The sequence below is a fragment of the Dromiciops gliroides genome, chromosome 2, assembly GCF_019393635.1.
Source record: "Dromiciops gliroides isolate mDroGli1 chromosome 2, mDroGli1.pri, whole genome shotgun sequence".
Classification (NCBI taxonomy): Eukaryota; Metazoa; Chordata; class Mammalia; order Microbiotheria; family Microbiotheriidae; genus Dromiciops; species Dromiciops gliroides.
The window spans coordinates 392,687,539-392,702,050 of NC_057862.1; the positions used below are offsets into that span (position 1 = coordinate 392,687,539).

At 47.3% G+C, this 14,512-nt stretch overlaps 1 protein-coding gene across 1 annotated transcript in view; it reads left to right on the forward strand.

Moving 5' to 3' along the window:
• Positions 1-1,956: 1,956 nt before the first annotated feature.
• Positions 1,957-14,512, forward strand: part of ENG (endoglin) — a 44,670-nt gene continuing 32,114 nt past the window's right edge. Inside the window, exon 1 of the mRNA XM_043981180.1 lies at positions 1,957-2,453. Coding sequence (XP_043837115.1) covers positions 2,396-2,453 — 58 coding nt within the window. The 5' untranslated portion in view covers positions 1,957-2,395. The remainder of the gene's footprint in view (positions 2,454-14,512) is intronic.

Below are 14,512 nucleotides of genomic sequence, written 5' to 3' on the forward strand. Positions count from 1 at the left end.
TCCCATGTTCTGGGGAGAGGGCCTTGTGGAGAGTGGACACCATGGGAAAGTGTATGAAGGAGATTTTTAGAAAACTCCCATCAGTTGTCCGAGAAGAGGGATGAGTATCAATTCAATTCAATTAACAAGCAACAAAGGAGCCTTCTGCTTTTTTAGCTCTCTCCCTATCTCTGACAATCCCAACACCCACACCTCAACCCTCTCTCTACACAGCCCCTGAACTGCACCATACCCTTTCCCCGGTAATTTCAGGAAAAGAAATAGGACAGCAGGGTGCCCATCCCCCTCCTCCACCCTATCTGGGGGCTTCACTGAAAGGCTAAGGGGGAAGCAGCTGGAATCTCAACCCCATTGTCTTGGATGGATCCCCCCCACACACCCTCCCCTTTGCTCTTTCCTCCCCTAGGGATCCTCTTCCTGGCAGATCTTGCTTAGTGCCCAGATTCCCGGTATTTCCGAGGGTGGGATATGGGGACCATAGGGGCATCAGCAAGGGCCTTCCTCGGCTCCTTGCCTGGGGGCGGGCCGAGGTCCTGGAATGTGTGTTTGGGTTCCTGAAGGGAGCTGCCCTCCGTCCCTGAGGAGACTCAGCAGTCCTCAGACCCTGGCCCCTCCCTTCCTCCTTTCTCCCCCACCCCCCACCTCCAACTTCTGGTGGGCTGTCTTCTCACTGGCGAGAGACCTTCGAGATAAACAATGGGCACGGCCTTTGATCTCATCAGCTGCTGCCCAAGACAAGACACCAGGAGGCAGCTGGCTGGATAGTTTAGGTATTGAGCAAGGGGAGCTGTCCAGGAGTGGGGAGGGGGGAGGTGGCCTTGTCAGGCCTGGGTGAAGGGAGCTGTCCGCGGGTAAAGCCTCGGTCTCCTGGGATTGGGGAGACCGAAGAGAGGACAGCAGACACAAGAACTATTGAATCCATTATCTGTGCTAATGAAGGAGAGACAGTCTAGAAAATCAAAAAGCAATGGGGTAATTTAAAAAATAGCAAATACTATACATTGGATATATATTATGAATCACATTTCCCCTCAGTCTGGCTAAGGATGTTCATCAAAATGAGTTTGCATTCGCTGGGGGCAGCTAGCCCGGGAATAAAACGTGCCAGACACCAGACCACTTGTTGATAAAAGAAGATTACAACGACGGTTGGTCTCGCGTCCAGTTTTCTGTTCTCACAAGCGTAGCCCTGGGTGGTCAGGACAACAGGGTTCCAGGGCAAGCTGTTACCATCTCTATTCTTTCCCTCCCCTTTCAGGAAACCTTTCCTGACCATGAAATCAATGATTCCTTCTTTTGAACTTTCAATGTCCGTGGGCTTTGGACACCTCATTCTGGCCCTTAATCATCAGATAATCTCTGGGGATACTTCCTAGCCACACCAAGTACTTATTTGTCTGAGTCGTCTCCCTAACTAGGTGTTACTCTTCAAGAAGGCACAAGCTACTTTGCAGTGATCACAGGGTATCAGATTAGGTACATGGTAAATGTAATAAATTCTTGCTGAATAAATGAATGTACAACCAAGGATCACTCGCTAAAGAGTGCTTTGAGATCCTGAGAAGAAAGGCGTCAGATCCCTCCTCAGAAAGTACTGACTGTCCCTCTCATCCACTGGCCACCAGCTCTAACCCCCACTCCTCAAAGCAGTGGTAGGAGTCCAACAGACCAGAAAGGGGGGCACCCAGGGATTTCCCCTCTTGGGGATTGATGCCTCTCAGGAGCTGATTGACAGAACCAGATGTTTCCTGCCAGATGTGCCGGTCCCTGTCAGTAGAGACTGGAGAGAGCCAAAGAGGGGAGGTGGGATAGGAGTGGGGGAGGGGAGTAAAGAGTTCTGTCAGGCCCTGACAGCCCCCCAATCCCAAGCCCAGACTCTAAACAGCACTTCCTCTCTCCCTTTGGCTGGTAGCCGCCCCACAGCCCCTCCTCTAAGGAAACTCATTTCCTGCCTCCCCGGGTCACTGGGGCTGGGCTGCTCGCGAGCAGCTCACTCCAGAGAGTGCCTAGCCTCTGGTCAGCTACCCCAGCCGGCCTTGAGGACAGAACTTTCTCTCTCCCTCTCTCTTACTCTCTCTCTCTCTCTCTCTCTCTCTCTCTCTCTCTCTCTCTCTCTCTCTCTCTCTCTCTCTCTCACAACATCCCTCCTCACAACCCCACCGGGCTCACCCTCCCCTACCCCCCCTGACATCATCCCATCCTTCCTGCCTCTTCCTCCATCTTCTCCCCCCCACACTTTCCCCACCCTTGAGAAGGCTGGAGCAGGGAAGCTGCCGGACCCCTTGCCTCTGCCTCTTTGGTCACGAGGACAACCCACGCCATCCAGCGAGGCCCCCGGCTGCCCTGCCTCTGGACACTGGATAAGGTCCCAAGGACAGACAGACAGAGGGACGGCATGGAGGGAGCCTTCTACATCGCGATGTTTCTGGCTGCTTGTTCCTTCAGCCTGGCAAGTAGGTATCCGACAACTTGCCCCAGGACCCTCTCTCACTCACCTTCTCCAATGAAAGGCATCTCTCTGCCATTCGAGAGGCCTTCTGCCTGCATTAACTGGAGGTGTTGGGGACCCCTCTTTCCCTCTCTCTTGGGTTAGTTAGTTTGGCAGGGTCTCCTTACCCTGGGTCCAGCCTAGCCTCCATCTTAGCCTCCCTTCTAGTCTCCAGCCTCTTGCTAGCCTCCTAGAATACAGCCAGAGAATGATGAGCAAAGCCCACCATCTCTGAACCCTGGTCTATCTCCCGAACCCTGCTGTCCCCCCCCCCCCAATCTGGGAATATCCCCGCCAAGCTCATTCTGCTGCTGAGATAAGCCAGGACTCCTCTAGCAGCCTCGTAGAAAGAGACCCCTGAGTCAAGAGGCTTGGGTTTCCATCCCAGCTCTACCAACAAACTTGGGCAAGTGGCCTCATCTACCTGGGGTTCAGTTTACTTTGTAAAATGACGAATTTGGACTCCATGATTCCTGTGGATCCTGCCAGATCGAAAGAGCCAGGATTCTGTAGATTCCCAGCGATTCTTCAGGCTAGATCATCAACTTCTTGTCTTTAGGGGCTTGGTAGGGAAAAACTGAGGCAGCTTTTTGTTTTCATCAGAACTTCCCCCTCCCCAGTTCCCTGGGGTAAAAGTACTCAGTCATGGCTAGGAGGGAGACATATATCTGGGCTGATACCAGTTCCTAGTACCTAGATCCTGGACCTCCACTCCTGAGGGGAGGGAGAGGAGGAGAGCAGAGCCTGGGGACAATAGACCCCCCCGCCTCTCAGAAGAGGGATGCCCTTCCACCCCTATACTCTACAGTTAGTGCCTCTAACTCCCAAGCTGGGGAAGACTGAGGCTCTATTCCTATGGAAAACTCCAGGCCGATACCTTATACCTCACGGCACAATCTGGGAAGGCTGACCAGGGGAGGTTGGGGTGAGGACTATAGGGAAGGAACCTTCCTTCAGGAGGGTTGAGACTCAAGGTGACTTGGCACCTTCACAGTATAAAGAACACAGGACTGAGAGTCAGGAGACTCGGATCCTGGTTCTGATCCTGTCACTCATAATTGGTGTGATATTGGGCAAGTATCTCTACTTCCCTGGGCCTCAGTTTCCACATCTGTAAAACGAGGAAGTTGGACCAGCAGGGTTTCAAAGGTCCTTTGCAGCTTTTACCATGCTATGTCCCAAGACCTGTCATGGGTGTAATGTTATGTTCTAAGGTCTCTTCCAGTTCTGACATCCCGCTATGCCCAGTCCTAATATTCTATGATTCAGTGAAACCAAGAGATTCAGTGTCCACTCTAGGGCCATTTGAGATGGTGCCTGGCTCCTTCCTTTTCCAGATTGTCCTTAAGATTCTCCAGAAACCTGCTGAAGGGAAAGGAGAGCCAAGGGACACTGAGGAGAAGCCCCTACAAAAGCTGCTGTGTGCCTTTGCACGGCTGAAGCTTGCCAAGCCCCCCAGCCCCTCACTTGGTTTTTTCGTTTTTGTTTTTTTTTTAAGTGAGGCAATTGGGGTTAAGTGACTTGCCCAGGGTCACACAGCTAGTAAGTGTTAAGTGTCTGAGGCCGAATTTGAACTCAGGTACTCCTAACTCCAGGGCTGGTGCTCTATCCATTGCGCCATCTAGTTGCCCCCAGTCCCTCACTTGGAAGGAAAATAGTCAATAGTCTTCAATAAATTACACTATGGGACTCCACACCCTACCTCATCCTCCCCTCTCACATCATCCCCCCAAGGAACTTCTCTTGTAGATGCACCTCCCTGGACATCCCTGGGCCCTAGACTGAGTTCTGGCTTCCCACTTGGGCCGGGGTCGTGTTTGAGGCCCAAAGAGAGGGTGGCGGGAACACTCTGAATTCTGTAAATAGAGGAGAAGGGGGAAAAGGAGGAAGGAGGAAGAGCAGCAGAATTCATCCAGAAGTGAGGAGATAGCGTGGGCTGCAGAACCCTCGGGGTTCTCCCTCCTAGGTCTGTCCCCTCATTTTTTGGGAGATGTTATAGAATCATAGACTATTTGAGTTCACAGGGACATTATGGATCATCTGGCCTTGGAGTCCAATACCAACTGGGTAGCATTGGGCAAGTCACTGAAAGCTCTCTGGACCTCAGTCTCCTCATCTATAAAATGGGAATAATTCTTGGAGGGCTTTTCAAAGTGCTTTGTAAACTTTAAGGTATCTTATAAAGGTGAGTTTTCCTCCTCCTCTTCCCATTATTTTTATATTCAAAACTTTCATTTTAGAGATGAGAGACTTGAAGTCTAAACAGGAGCAGTAACTCACCCCAGGTGTCATAGCAAGTCAGTGGAACAGCTGAGACGAAAGACCTAGACTGCCCAGCTTGTACCCTGGGCCTTTTCCTACTCCCTCTGGCTACTTCATTTTGTGGTAGAATTTTGATGCATTTCGTTTTTTCAATTGTATAAATTATAGAAATTGTAGTTATCAGGATAGTTTCTGGTTTGTGTCCTATCAGAATAATATGTATGCAAGGAAAGCGCATGGCGCATGGTTGCCCAGCTGACTTACTGTGCTGGGGGACATGGGAGATGAGCCCTATACAGGGTTGACAGAGCCCTGTCCTTAGGGGCTACATTCAGGGCCCAGAATCCTGCCCCATCTCCTCTGGGCAGCTGACCCATCCTTCAGAGGGACCATACAGGGGAAAGAGCAGGAGAATTAGAGTCCAGGGACTTGAGTTTGAATTCTAGCTCTGCTTCTTACTGTCAGCGTGATCGTTTCTTTGGGCCTCAGTTTCCTCTATCTGTAAAATGAAGGGGTGGGACTAGAAGCCCCAGGCTCTCTGCCAGTTCTATGATCTTATCTTCAACCTTGGGGAAAAAAGTGGCTCTGACCAACAAGGTTAAGGCACACACACACACACACACACACACACACACACACACACACACACATACACGAAGATGCCACAGGTCTCTTGGGAGAAGATTGAGATGATAGGTTTTCATGTTTATATGGTGTTCAAAGGTTTACATACATGTCCTCTACATGACATCTCCAGCAGGGCATCAACAGCTGCCTCCTGAGTCAGGAGGACCTGGATTTGCATCCTACCTCTGACACTGACTGTGTGATCCTGGACAAGTCACTTACCCTCTCAGTGCCCAGGCAATTCCCTAAGACTCTGAGTGATCAAAGGGCTGCCAATCTGCATCAGCGGAGGGAGTTTACTCATTGGGAGTTTCTTACATTGATAAAATCATACACCTGGATCATAAAAACCTCCAAAGACTTAAAGAACACTTCCCTTACAATGACTTGTGAGCTATCTGATACAAGTATTCCAGATAGGCACTAGACCTATGATTTCATTTGTATAGGGAACTATAGTTGTATGTAGTAAATCGTATTTGTAAATATACTATAGATGTATAGCCGAGGACCCTCCCTCTGCCAATTTAAGTTAGCACCTCCCTAGGCCCTAGAGTAGGTGTTACTGCCCCATAGCTAGGTGGCACAGTGGATAGAGTACTGGTCCTGGAGTCAGGAGGACCTGAGTTCAAATCCAATCTCAGATACCATGTGACCCTGGACAAGACATTTAATCTCTATTTGCCTCAATTTCTTCACATGTAAAAGAAGGACAATAGTAACACCCATCTCCCAAGGTTGTTGTGAGGATCAAATGAGGTCATAATGGTATAGTGTCTGGTACATAGTAAGTGCCGTAGAAATGTTAGTTATTATTTTTATTAGGAACCCCTTCTCAGGATGATGTTTAAAAAAGAATCATAATTGAAAAAAAATGCTCAATTTTAAGTAGAGAGTAATGAAAATAAAGATACATCTATTCCTGTCCATGTTCACAGGCCCCCTGAAATCTAACCACCCTTCTCTAGAAGGTAATGGGGAATCGCTCTCTGGGAGAACCTGAAATCCTTTTTGTTGGGGGTGGGGGCGTGGGGAGAAATCAATGAACTGAGCCCCAGTCCCTGGGCATTCTTCAAAGTGGCTTAGATTCCTAGGAATCTGGGGAGATAGTTTTATTCTGGCCTCATCCCAGAAGGAAGATCAGGAAACTCCTGGAATATTCTCTAGCCTTCAGATGGCTCTTTCTCATAATCTCCATCTCCTTTCCACTGAAGAAGTGACCACTGAGGTCCTCTAATCCAAGCCCCACATTTTCCAGGTGAGGAATCTGAGGCCCAGGGAAATTAAGAGACTTACCTAAGGTCACACAGAGAGTTAAGTGGCAGAGATAGCATTTGAACTCGTCTCCCTATGCCAAATCCCAGTGTTTTTTCCACCGGACCCCACTTCCTCATCTCTCTGTTCTCTCCAGCCCAGGATCCCTATCTTAGATCAGAGAACGTGGAAATGGAAGAGATATTGGAGATCATCCTGCCCCAAATTCTCATTTCATGGGTAAAAGATGGAGGAGGCAGGGCTAGGTAGCATTTTGTTTGCAAAAGATGAGGTGGTGTTAGTGGACTGCAAGCTTGATATCCATTATAAGTTAATGATTTGACATGTCCATGAAAAAGGCCAAGAAGACCAAGAAAAGTGACAGTCCAGCTGTGTTCCATCTGGTCAGAACATACCAGAACAGTTCTGAGTGGTACATTTCAAGAAGGACATTGACAAACTGGAGGAGGACATTGAATTGGATTTCCGTTCATTACATTTGAGGTTCAGTTGAAGGAAGTTGTCATGTTTAGCCTAGAGAAGACTTAGGGGGCATATGAGAGATGAACTGAAGTATCCCAAGGGTCTTAACATAGAAGACAGATCAGATTTGTTCTCCTTGGCCCCAGAAGTCAGAGCCAGAAGCAATGAGTGGAAGTTGTAGGGATGTAGATTTAGGCTCTTTGTGAAGGAACATTTTTTGGCTATTAAAGTTATCCACAAGTAGAATGGGATGCCTTGGGAGGTAGTGGGATTCCCCTTCACTTGAAACATTTGAAGACTATGTGATACTTGTTTGGGATACTCTAGTGATGATTTCTGGTCAGGTAGGAATTGCACTAGATGACCTCTGAGGTCCCATCCAACTCTGAGATATAAATTAGGAAACTGAGTCCCAGTTAGGTGAAGCAATTTGTCCAGTGACATGGAGTGGTAAGTAGCAGAGATCGGGATTCAAACTCAAACCCCCTGATTCCAAATCCAGTGCTCTTCCACTATACCACAGTGTCCCCGGCTAGTCTCATCTCTCTGTCAGTAGGTCAGTCAACAGCACGGAACAAGTGTTTTCTGTGAAATGAGAAGGTTAGAGCTGGAGGAGACATTGAAAATCATTGAGCCCAACTTCATCTTTTTTTTTTGTTTTGGGGGGGGGGGGTTTGGTGAGGCAATTGGGGTTAAGTGACTTGCCCAGGGTCACACAGCTAGTAAGTGTCAAGTGTCTGAGGCCGAATTTGAACTCAGGTCCTCCTGAATCCAGGGCCGGTGCTCTATCCATTGTGCCACCTAGCTGCCCCCCAACTTCATCTTTTTACAAAGAGGGAAGCTAAGGCCCAGAGAGGAGAGATGACCTGCTCTCTAGGTCATACAAATTAGTGACAGAACCGGCCTGGAACCTCTGTCTGCTGACCCCTTCCACTAGACCTGAGCCTCTGTTGGTTTTTTTGGTTTATTTCTCCATTTCTCTTCTCCCTGGGACACATTAGTTTATGGAGAGTTCAGTCTGGTTTGAAAACTGACAGATCTCAAAGCGTCATTAACACCCTTCTGTCTCCAGTCATCCCACTCGCTGGCTGGCTCCTTCCCATAGAAGCCTCCTCCCTCAGACCTTTCGTGTTTCCCTGGTGCCTGCTTAATTGTGATTAAGCTTTGTTTTGATACCGTCCCCCCTGGCTGGCCCCACTGACCATGGGGAGACAGGATGGGGCGTCACACTCCCTTCTGTCTCCCCATTCTCCTCTGTGTCGGGGAGGAGGAGGGGGAGGGGAAGGGGGAGGGGGAGGGGGAGGGGGAGAAAGCCGGCATTCGAAAAAGCCCCAAAGGACCAAAATAAACGGGCGCTTATCTGATCTCCCAGCTGGCTCTGTTATCTGATCATTACATAATGCAGCTCAACTGGACCTCTCCTTGCTGATGGAATAGGGACTTGGGAAGGAGGGATGAGAAGAGAGAGGAAAACATCAGGGCTTTTTTGTGTTGTTGTTTTTTTTTAACACTCTATTAGCAATCAAATCATTACCTTCATTCTTGGAAAGGATGATTTGGTCAATTGTCCTCCCATCGTCACTAGGATTTCCCAGACCAAAACACCCCTCCTTGGGTCCCCCTCCCTTGTTTGTATTGTCTTCCCGTTAGAATGTGAGCCTCTTCAGGGCAGGAATAGTCTTGCTTTTTTTGCATTTGGAGCCCTGGCACTTAGTACAGTGCCTAATGCAAAAGCTTTTCTGCTCATTCGTTCATAACACTTCTAGACTGACAGTATCTCAAGAATTAACAGGGCAGTATAAAGAGCAGAAATCTTCTTGAGTGTCCTGTGGCATGTTAACGTGGGTTAGTCTTGGGCAGTAGCTTCTGGACGTCAGAGTGGTGTCTGATGACCCTATGTCCAGCTGTTCCCCTTTTGGCCACTGACACTCAAGATGGTGCCTGTGTTGTTGGCTTTGACATGGTGAAGAGATGGAACTCTTCCTGGAGGGAACTGTCATTTAGACTTCTTTGTCTAAGGGCTCTGTATTCCTTGGGACTGAGAAAAGGGAGACGGGGTTAGATGAAAGTCCAGGGGTCAATAGAAAGTTCCTTTCACCCTCATTCCCCCTGCCCTGCCCCCCTCCACCAACCCTATCAATCAGGCTTGCTTCTGTTCCCCACCAGAGCCCATCTTTGATCTCGAAGAAAACAGGAAGTGAGCAGGACAAGATGGAGACACAAACTTCCAAACAGTCTCCCCTTCTCCATCCTCCTCCTCCGGGCTCTGCGCATTCCTCAGGACGAGGTGTAGGGGGCCTGTTTCCTCTCCCCTTCCATGCCTGGCAGAGTAAATTTCCACTCTCTTCCCTCCCAGTTCAGAGCTTCCTGTCAGTCCCAGTGACGGGAGGCCCAGAATGTAGACTGGTCATCCCCCTACTTCCCTTGCTCCCTGGCATCATGGGATCATAGGGCTGTGAGCTAGAAAGGATCTTAAACATCATCTAATTCACTCCTTCCCCCTCATTTTTCAGAAGAGGAAATTGAGACCCAGAGAGGGAAAATAACTTGACCAAGGTCACAGAAGAAGTAATTAGCAGAACTGAGATCACAGTTCCCTGTTCAAGTACTCTCTCCCAAGTGACCCTTGGTAGGGTTGACTCTGAATCCATTAGTCCCCTCCTAGAATTTTTGATAATTGTATTTTTTTTTTTAGGCAGGGCAATAAGGGTTAAGTGACTTGCCCAGGGTCACACATCTAGGAAGTGTCAAGTGTCAGAGGTCAGATTTGAACTCAGGTCCTCCTGAATCCAGGGCCAGTGCTTTATCCACTGCACCACCTAGCTGCCCCTCCTCCTAGAATTTTTAAGTTGAAAAGGCCTTTGGAGATCATCTGTTCCAACTCTTTCATTGTACAGATGGGGTAACTTAGAGAAAGAGAGGAAAAGTGATTTTTTTTTTTTAGGGAGCAATGGGGGTTAAGTGACTTGCCCAGGGTCACACAGCTAGTAAGTGTCAAGTGTCTGAGGCCACATTTGAACTCAGGTACTCCTGAATCCAGGGCCGGTGCTTTATCCACTGCTCCACCTAGCTGCCCCGGAAAAGTGATTTATTCACCCAAAGTCACAAACTAGGAAGGAATGAGACCAGAAGCTAGGACACGTAGCTCCTGGCCCAGGAATCTCTAATCTGTCACATAACTGTATCTTTAAATGACCAAGCCAAATGTTCCTACCATCATTCTCCCAACTGGTGTTTTCTCCGATTTAAATAGTCAAAAAATAAGTATTGGATTAGCCATCCCTAAGCCTAGCACTGTGAGGGAAACAGGAAAGGAAGACACGGTTTCTGCCCCCCAAGAAATTTCTAGTTTAGTTGGCAACCCAAGACAAACACATGATCTTTCTGCATTTTGCCCACCCACTGTCAATCAATTAATCAAATAACGGAATTTTTTTATCAAGCAATTACTATGCACCAGGAATGCAAAGATAAAGACAAAACCAACTATCTCTTCTCTTAAGGAGCTTACAGGCTTTTCTTGTAGCCCTTCTGACTTGTGGAGAGAAGAGAGGGGCCTAGAAACCCAGCCTGTGTGACTGCACCTCAGTTCGTCTCCTCATTGGATTAAGTGGCCCCTGGAGTCCCTTCACCTCTAGTTATAGATCCTATGTGCCATAAGTTAACATACTACAACGATCCCTCTTTTCCTCGAGCAAGGCAGGGGGTTTGGGGTGAGGGTGGGGACAGGATCCCTATCTGTCATTCCGAGGCAGGCATATATCCGTCCAGCCAGGCAGCTGGGTGACACATGGGCAGGGCCACTGGGGCAGGGCCTGGAATTGTAACTCTCCAGCCAGCTGTAGTTTGGTAGGTATGGCTGTAACTGGAATGCCCCACCCTACTCCTGGCCCAGAGTAGTACCAAGTGAATATCTACATGAGAAGGCATCCCTCCACTTCTGATTTCTGTTGGTTCAAGCCTGGGAGGCTTGACAACCACATACCTGGAAGTACTCAACGGTTATCCTCAACATCTTGCTAGTACCCAGTGGAAAAAATCAGGGTTCCACCCTGAACTATCTCCACTGTTTAGTGGTATCAAAGAAGTCAGTGAACAGTCTGCAATGTTTCATCCTTATCAATAAGGATTTAGGTCTGTTGTAGTAGGAACTGGAGTATGTGCCTGGAGGGAAACCAAGGTACAAAGGAAAGGCACCGTGGCTCAAAGAGAATGGAGAATTTTTAGAGGGGGAGTGAATGGTTGAGGTCATAAAAAAAAAATTATTTAGAATTTTATTTTTCCCAAATTACTTGTAAAAACAAATTTTAACACCGATTTTTAAAACTTTATGTTCCAAATTCTCTTCCTCCCTCCCTCCCCACCCCCTCCTTAAGAACTCAAGCAATTCAATATAAGTTATACATGTGTATTCATGCAAAACATTTCCACATTAGTCAGGTTGTGAAAGAAAACAGACAAAAAAACTTTAGAAAAAGGAACTAACAAAAAATTATGCTTCAATCTGTATTCAGATACCATCAGTTCTTTGTAGATTCACCCCTTCATTTTTTTTTTTTTTTTTAGTGAGGCAATTGGGGTTAAGTGACTTGCCCAGGGTCACACAGCTAGTAAGTGTTAAGTGTCTGAGGCCGGATTTGAACTCAGGTCCTCCTGACTCCAGGGCCGGTGCTCTATCCACTGCGCCACCTAGCTGCCCCCACCCCTTCATTTTTAAGATGAGCCACCAGAGACTCTAGGAGTTGTGTCTTGTCAGAAGTCACAGAGCTAGTTAGAAGTGGCAGAGTTAGGATGAGGCTAGCAATGTCTGTTACCAAACATAGGGACCAGCATGGCTGTCAGATTGGTCCCATGAGAGAGCATGGATTTCTTTTCTCTATCACATTTAGGCTTGTTTTGGTTTTTTTCCTTGTTTTTTGTTTGTTTGCTGGTTTGTTTTGCCTTGCCTGGCATGTTTTAACACTCAGTTAGTTTGGAATCTAGTTAAAGGAGATATGACATAAGCAATGTCTCTGGGAGAGGAAAAACCTGGGGTTTAATGCTCCACTAAGAAGTCTTGGGTGGGACTATGGAGGCCTCCGGAGTGGGGCCCTGGTAGGACCCTAAGGGTTATCAACCAATCTGATGGTAGGAAAATGAGTCAAACTCCCAACTTTTCCCCTCTGAACCAGACACTGGACCCTCAGGGAAGTCATGACCTAACTGCTACCTTTGCACCTACAGCAGCTGCTGCTCAGGTGCTTTTGTGAACCCCCCCACCCAGTACAACCACCCCCTTCCCCACCAGATCAGCCCTCATCTTTGTGACAGCAGATCTGGGACAGAGTCATCACACAAGATAAGCAAATATGTAGTTGTTCAGTCATGTCCAACTCTTTGTGACCCCATTTGGGATTTTCTTGGCAAAGATACTGGAGTGGTTTGCCATTTCCTTCTCCAGCTCATTTTACAGATGAGGATACTGAGGCAAACAGGGCTAGGTGACTTGCTTAGGGTTACACAGTGTCTGATTTGACACTTTAGACTAGATTTGAACTCAGATCTTCCTGACTCCAGGCCCAGAACTCTATCCACTATGCCACTTAGCCGCCCAAGCGAACAGGAATGGTTAGCAAATATGCATCAGAGACCTCTTTCTGTCACCTTCCTCTTCTCCTTCTTCCAAAGCCACCCCTCTTCAGAACTTCCCTATTATGGTCACCAAGGTAGTGATCTGGTGTCATCTTTGGCTCCTCAGCCTCCCTTGCCCAAACAGATGCCAAAGTGTGTCGTTCCTCCCTTCCCAACATCCTCAACATTTGGAATTTGAGCTCTGTTCCCAGAGTTCCAGAAGGGAGCCATTCCCGCAGTTCAGGCACTTATCTCCATTCTCCTGGACTATTGCAATAGTTTTCTGTCTCGTTTCCCTGTCTGAAATCTCTCCTCCTTCCAATCTGTCCTCCACAAAACTACCAACATGATTTTCTTTCATCACAGGTCTGTCCTCAGTGGGCCCCCACCATTGACTCTCGATACAAATATAATTTCATCTTTATCTCTCATTCTTTTTCAATTTATATTTTATGCATTTTATAATGTACATAAATACTAGCACATAAATATACTGTATACTTTATAAATATGTAAATATAGAAATAGTGGAAGTGCATGCTCAAAATTTGGTGTTTTTATAATTGATGGGTTACTTGACCAGAAATATTCAGAGATCTTTTTGGAGAAAGCTCTAGACCTAAAGTGAGAGTCTCAGCCACTTCCCTCACCTTTGGCCTTTTGGGGTTTGATGGTATTCTTCACCAGAAGTTGAATAAGTGCCTATTAGGCAAAAGGGGAAGTCAGGGATTATACTGAATAAAGAGCTGGCCCTAAGCTTCAGGGAAAGTCTGGGGTCCAAGTCTCATTTCACACATAGAACTGGCCGGATGATCTGGGACAAGTCATTTAATCTTTCTGTGGCCCAAACAACCGCCCAAAGCCTTATTGCAGAGGAGATGGTGATCTACATTGGTGAAGAGTGTTTCCTTATTTGGAGTTCCCAGTGAAATCCCAAGTCCAGTTCCTGTTCAAGGCTCTGTATCATAGATGGTTCTGTGAGTTGGCATTAGAAGGCCTGTTCCATTCTAGTCCCAGGTCTGCTACTGATTGAGTTAGTGGTGATTCCCCTTGTCCCACAGGGCATTTTTATTCCTTCTTAAGGTGCCCTCAGGTCCCCAGAGAATAGGTGAGAAGATGGAAGAACCACCTCACCCCAGAAATAGAAAATCCCACTGCCTTTTATGGGGGTATAGCACTGGAGACTAAGAAACGAAGTTGTGATGCTCTCAAGCCTATTTTCTCTGGGTCTTGGGTCAACCATTGGGCCACCAACAGTATGGGCCAGTCACATATGTCTGAGTGACTCATATCCTCATCCATATACCCAATGAGTTGCAATTTCCTGACACCAGGATCTTCCCTTGATCATAGAATTCACTTATAGTAATCTAGGAGAAACAATACCCCCTGACTATATCACTTATTTACCATCTTCTCAACATAAGGCATGAAGAAATGACAAGCAGACTCAGAATTCCAGGACCTAATAACCCCTGATGTAGAATTTGGCAAGGGGGTGGGGGGAGAGGGAAGAGAACAGGCATTTATTTTTTAAATAGTATTTTATTTTTCCCATTAAATTAAAGATAATTTTTTAAATAAAAAGAGACTTATTAGGAGAGAGGAATATATGGCTAGGGGACAGATCACTATGGAAAACTGTCCTACTTGAACAAGAGAAGACCTGGTCTTCTGTATGTTTACAAAACAAAGGGGCCATGTCCCATGCCTGTAGTTTCAAGGAAACACCTGGTTGCAGGCAGGCCTTAGACCTGGTATGTTTGTCTCCTGCAACAATTCTTCTGA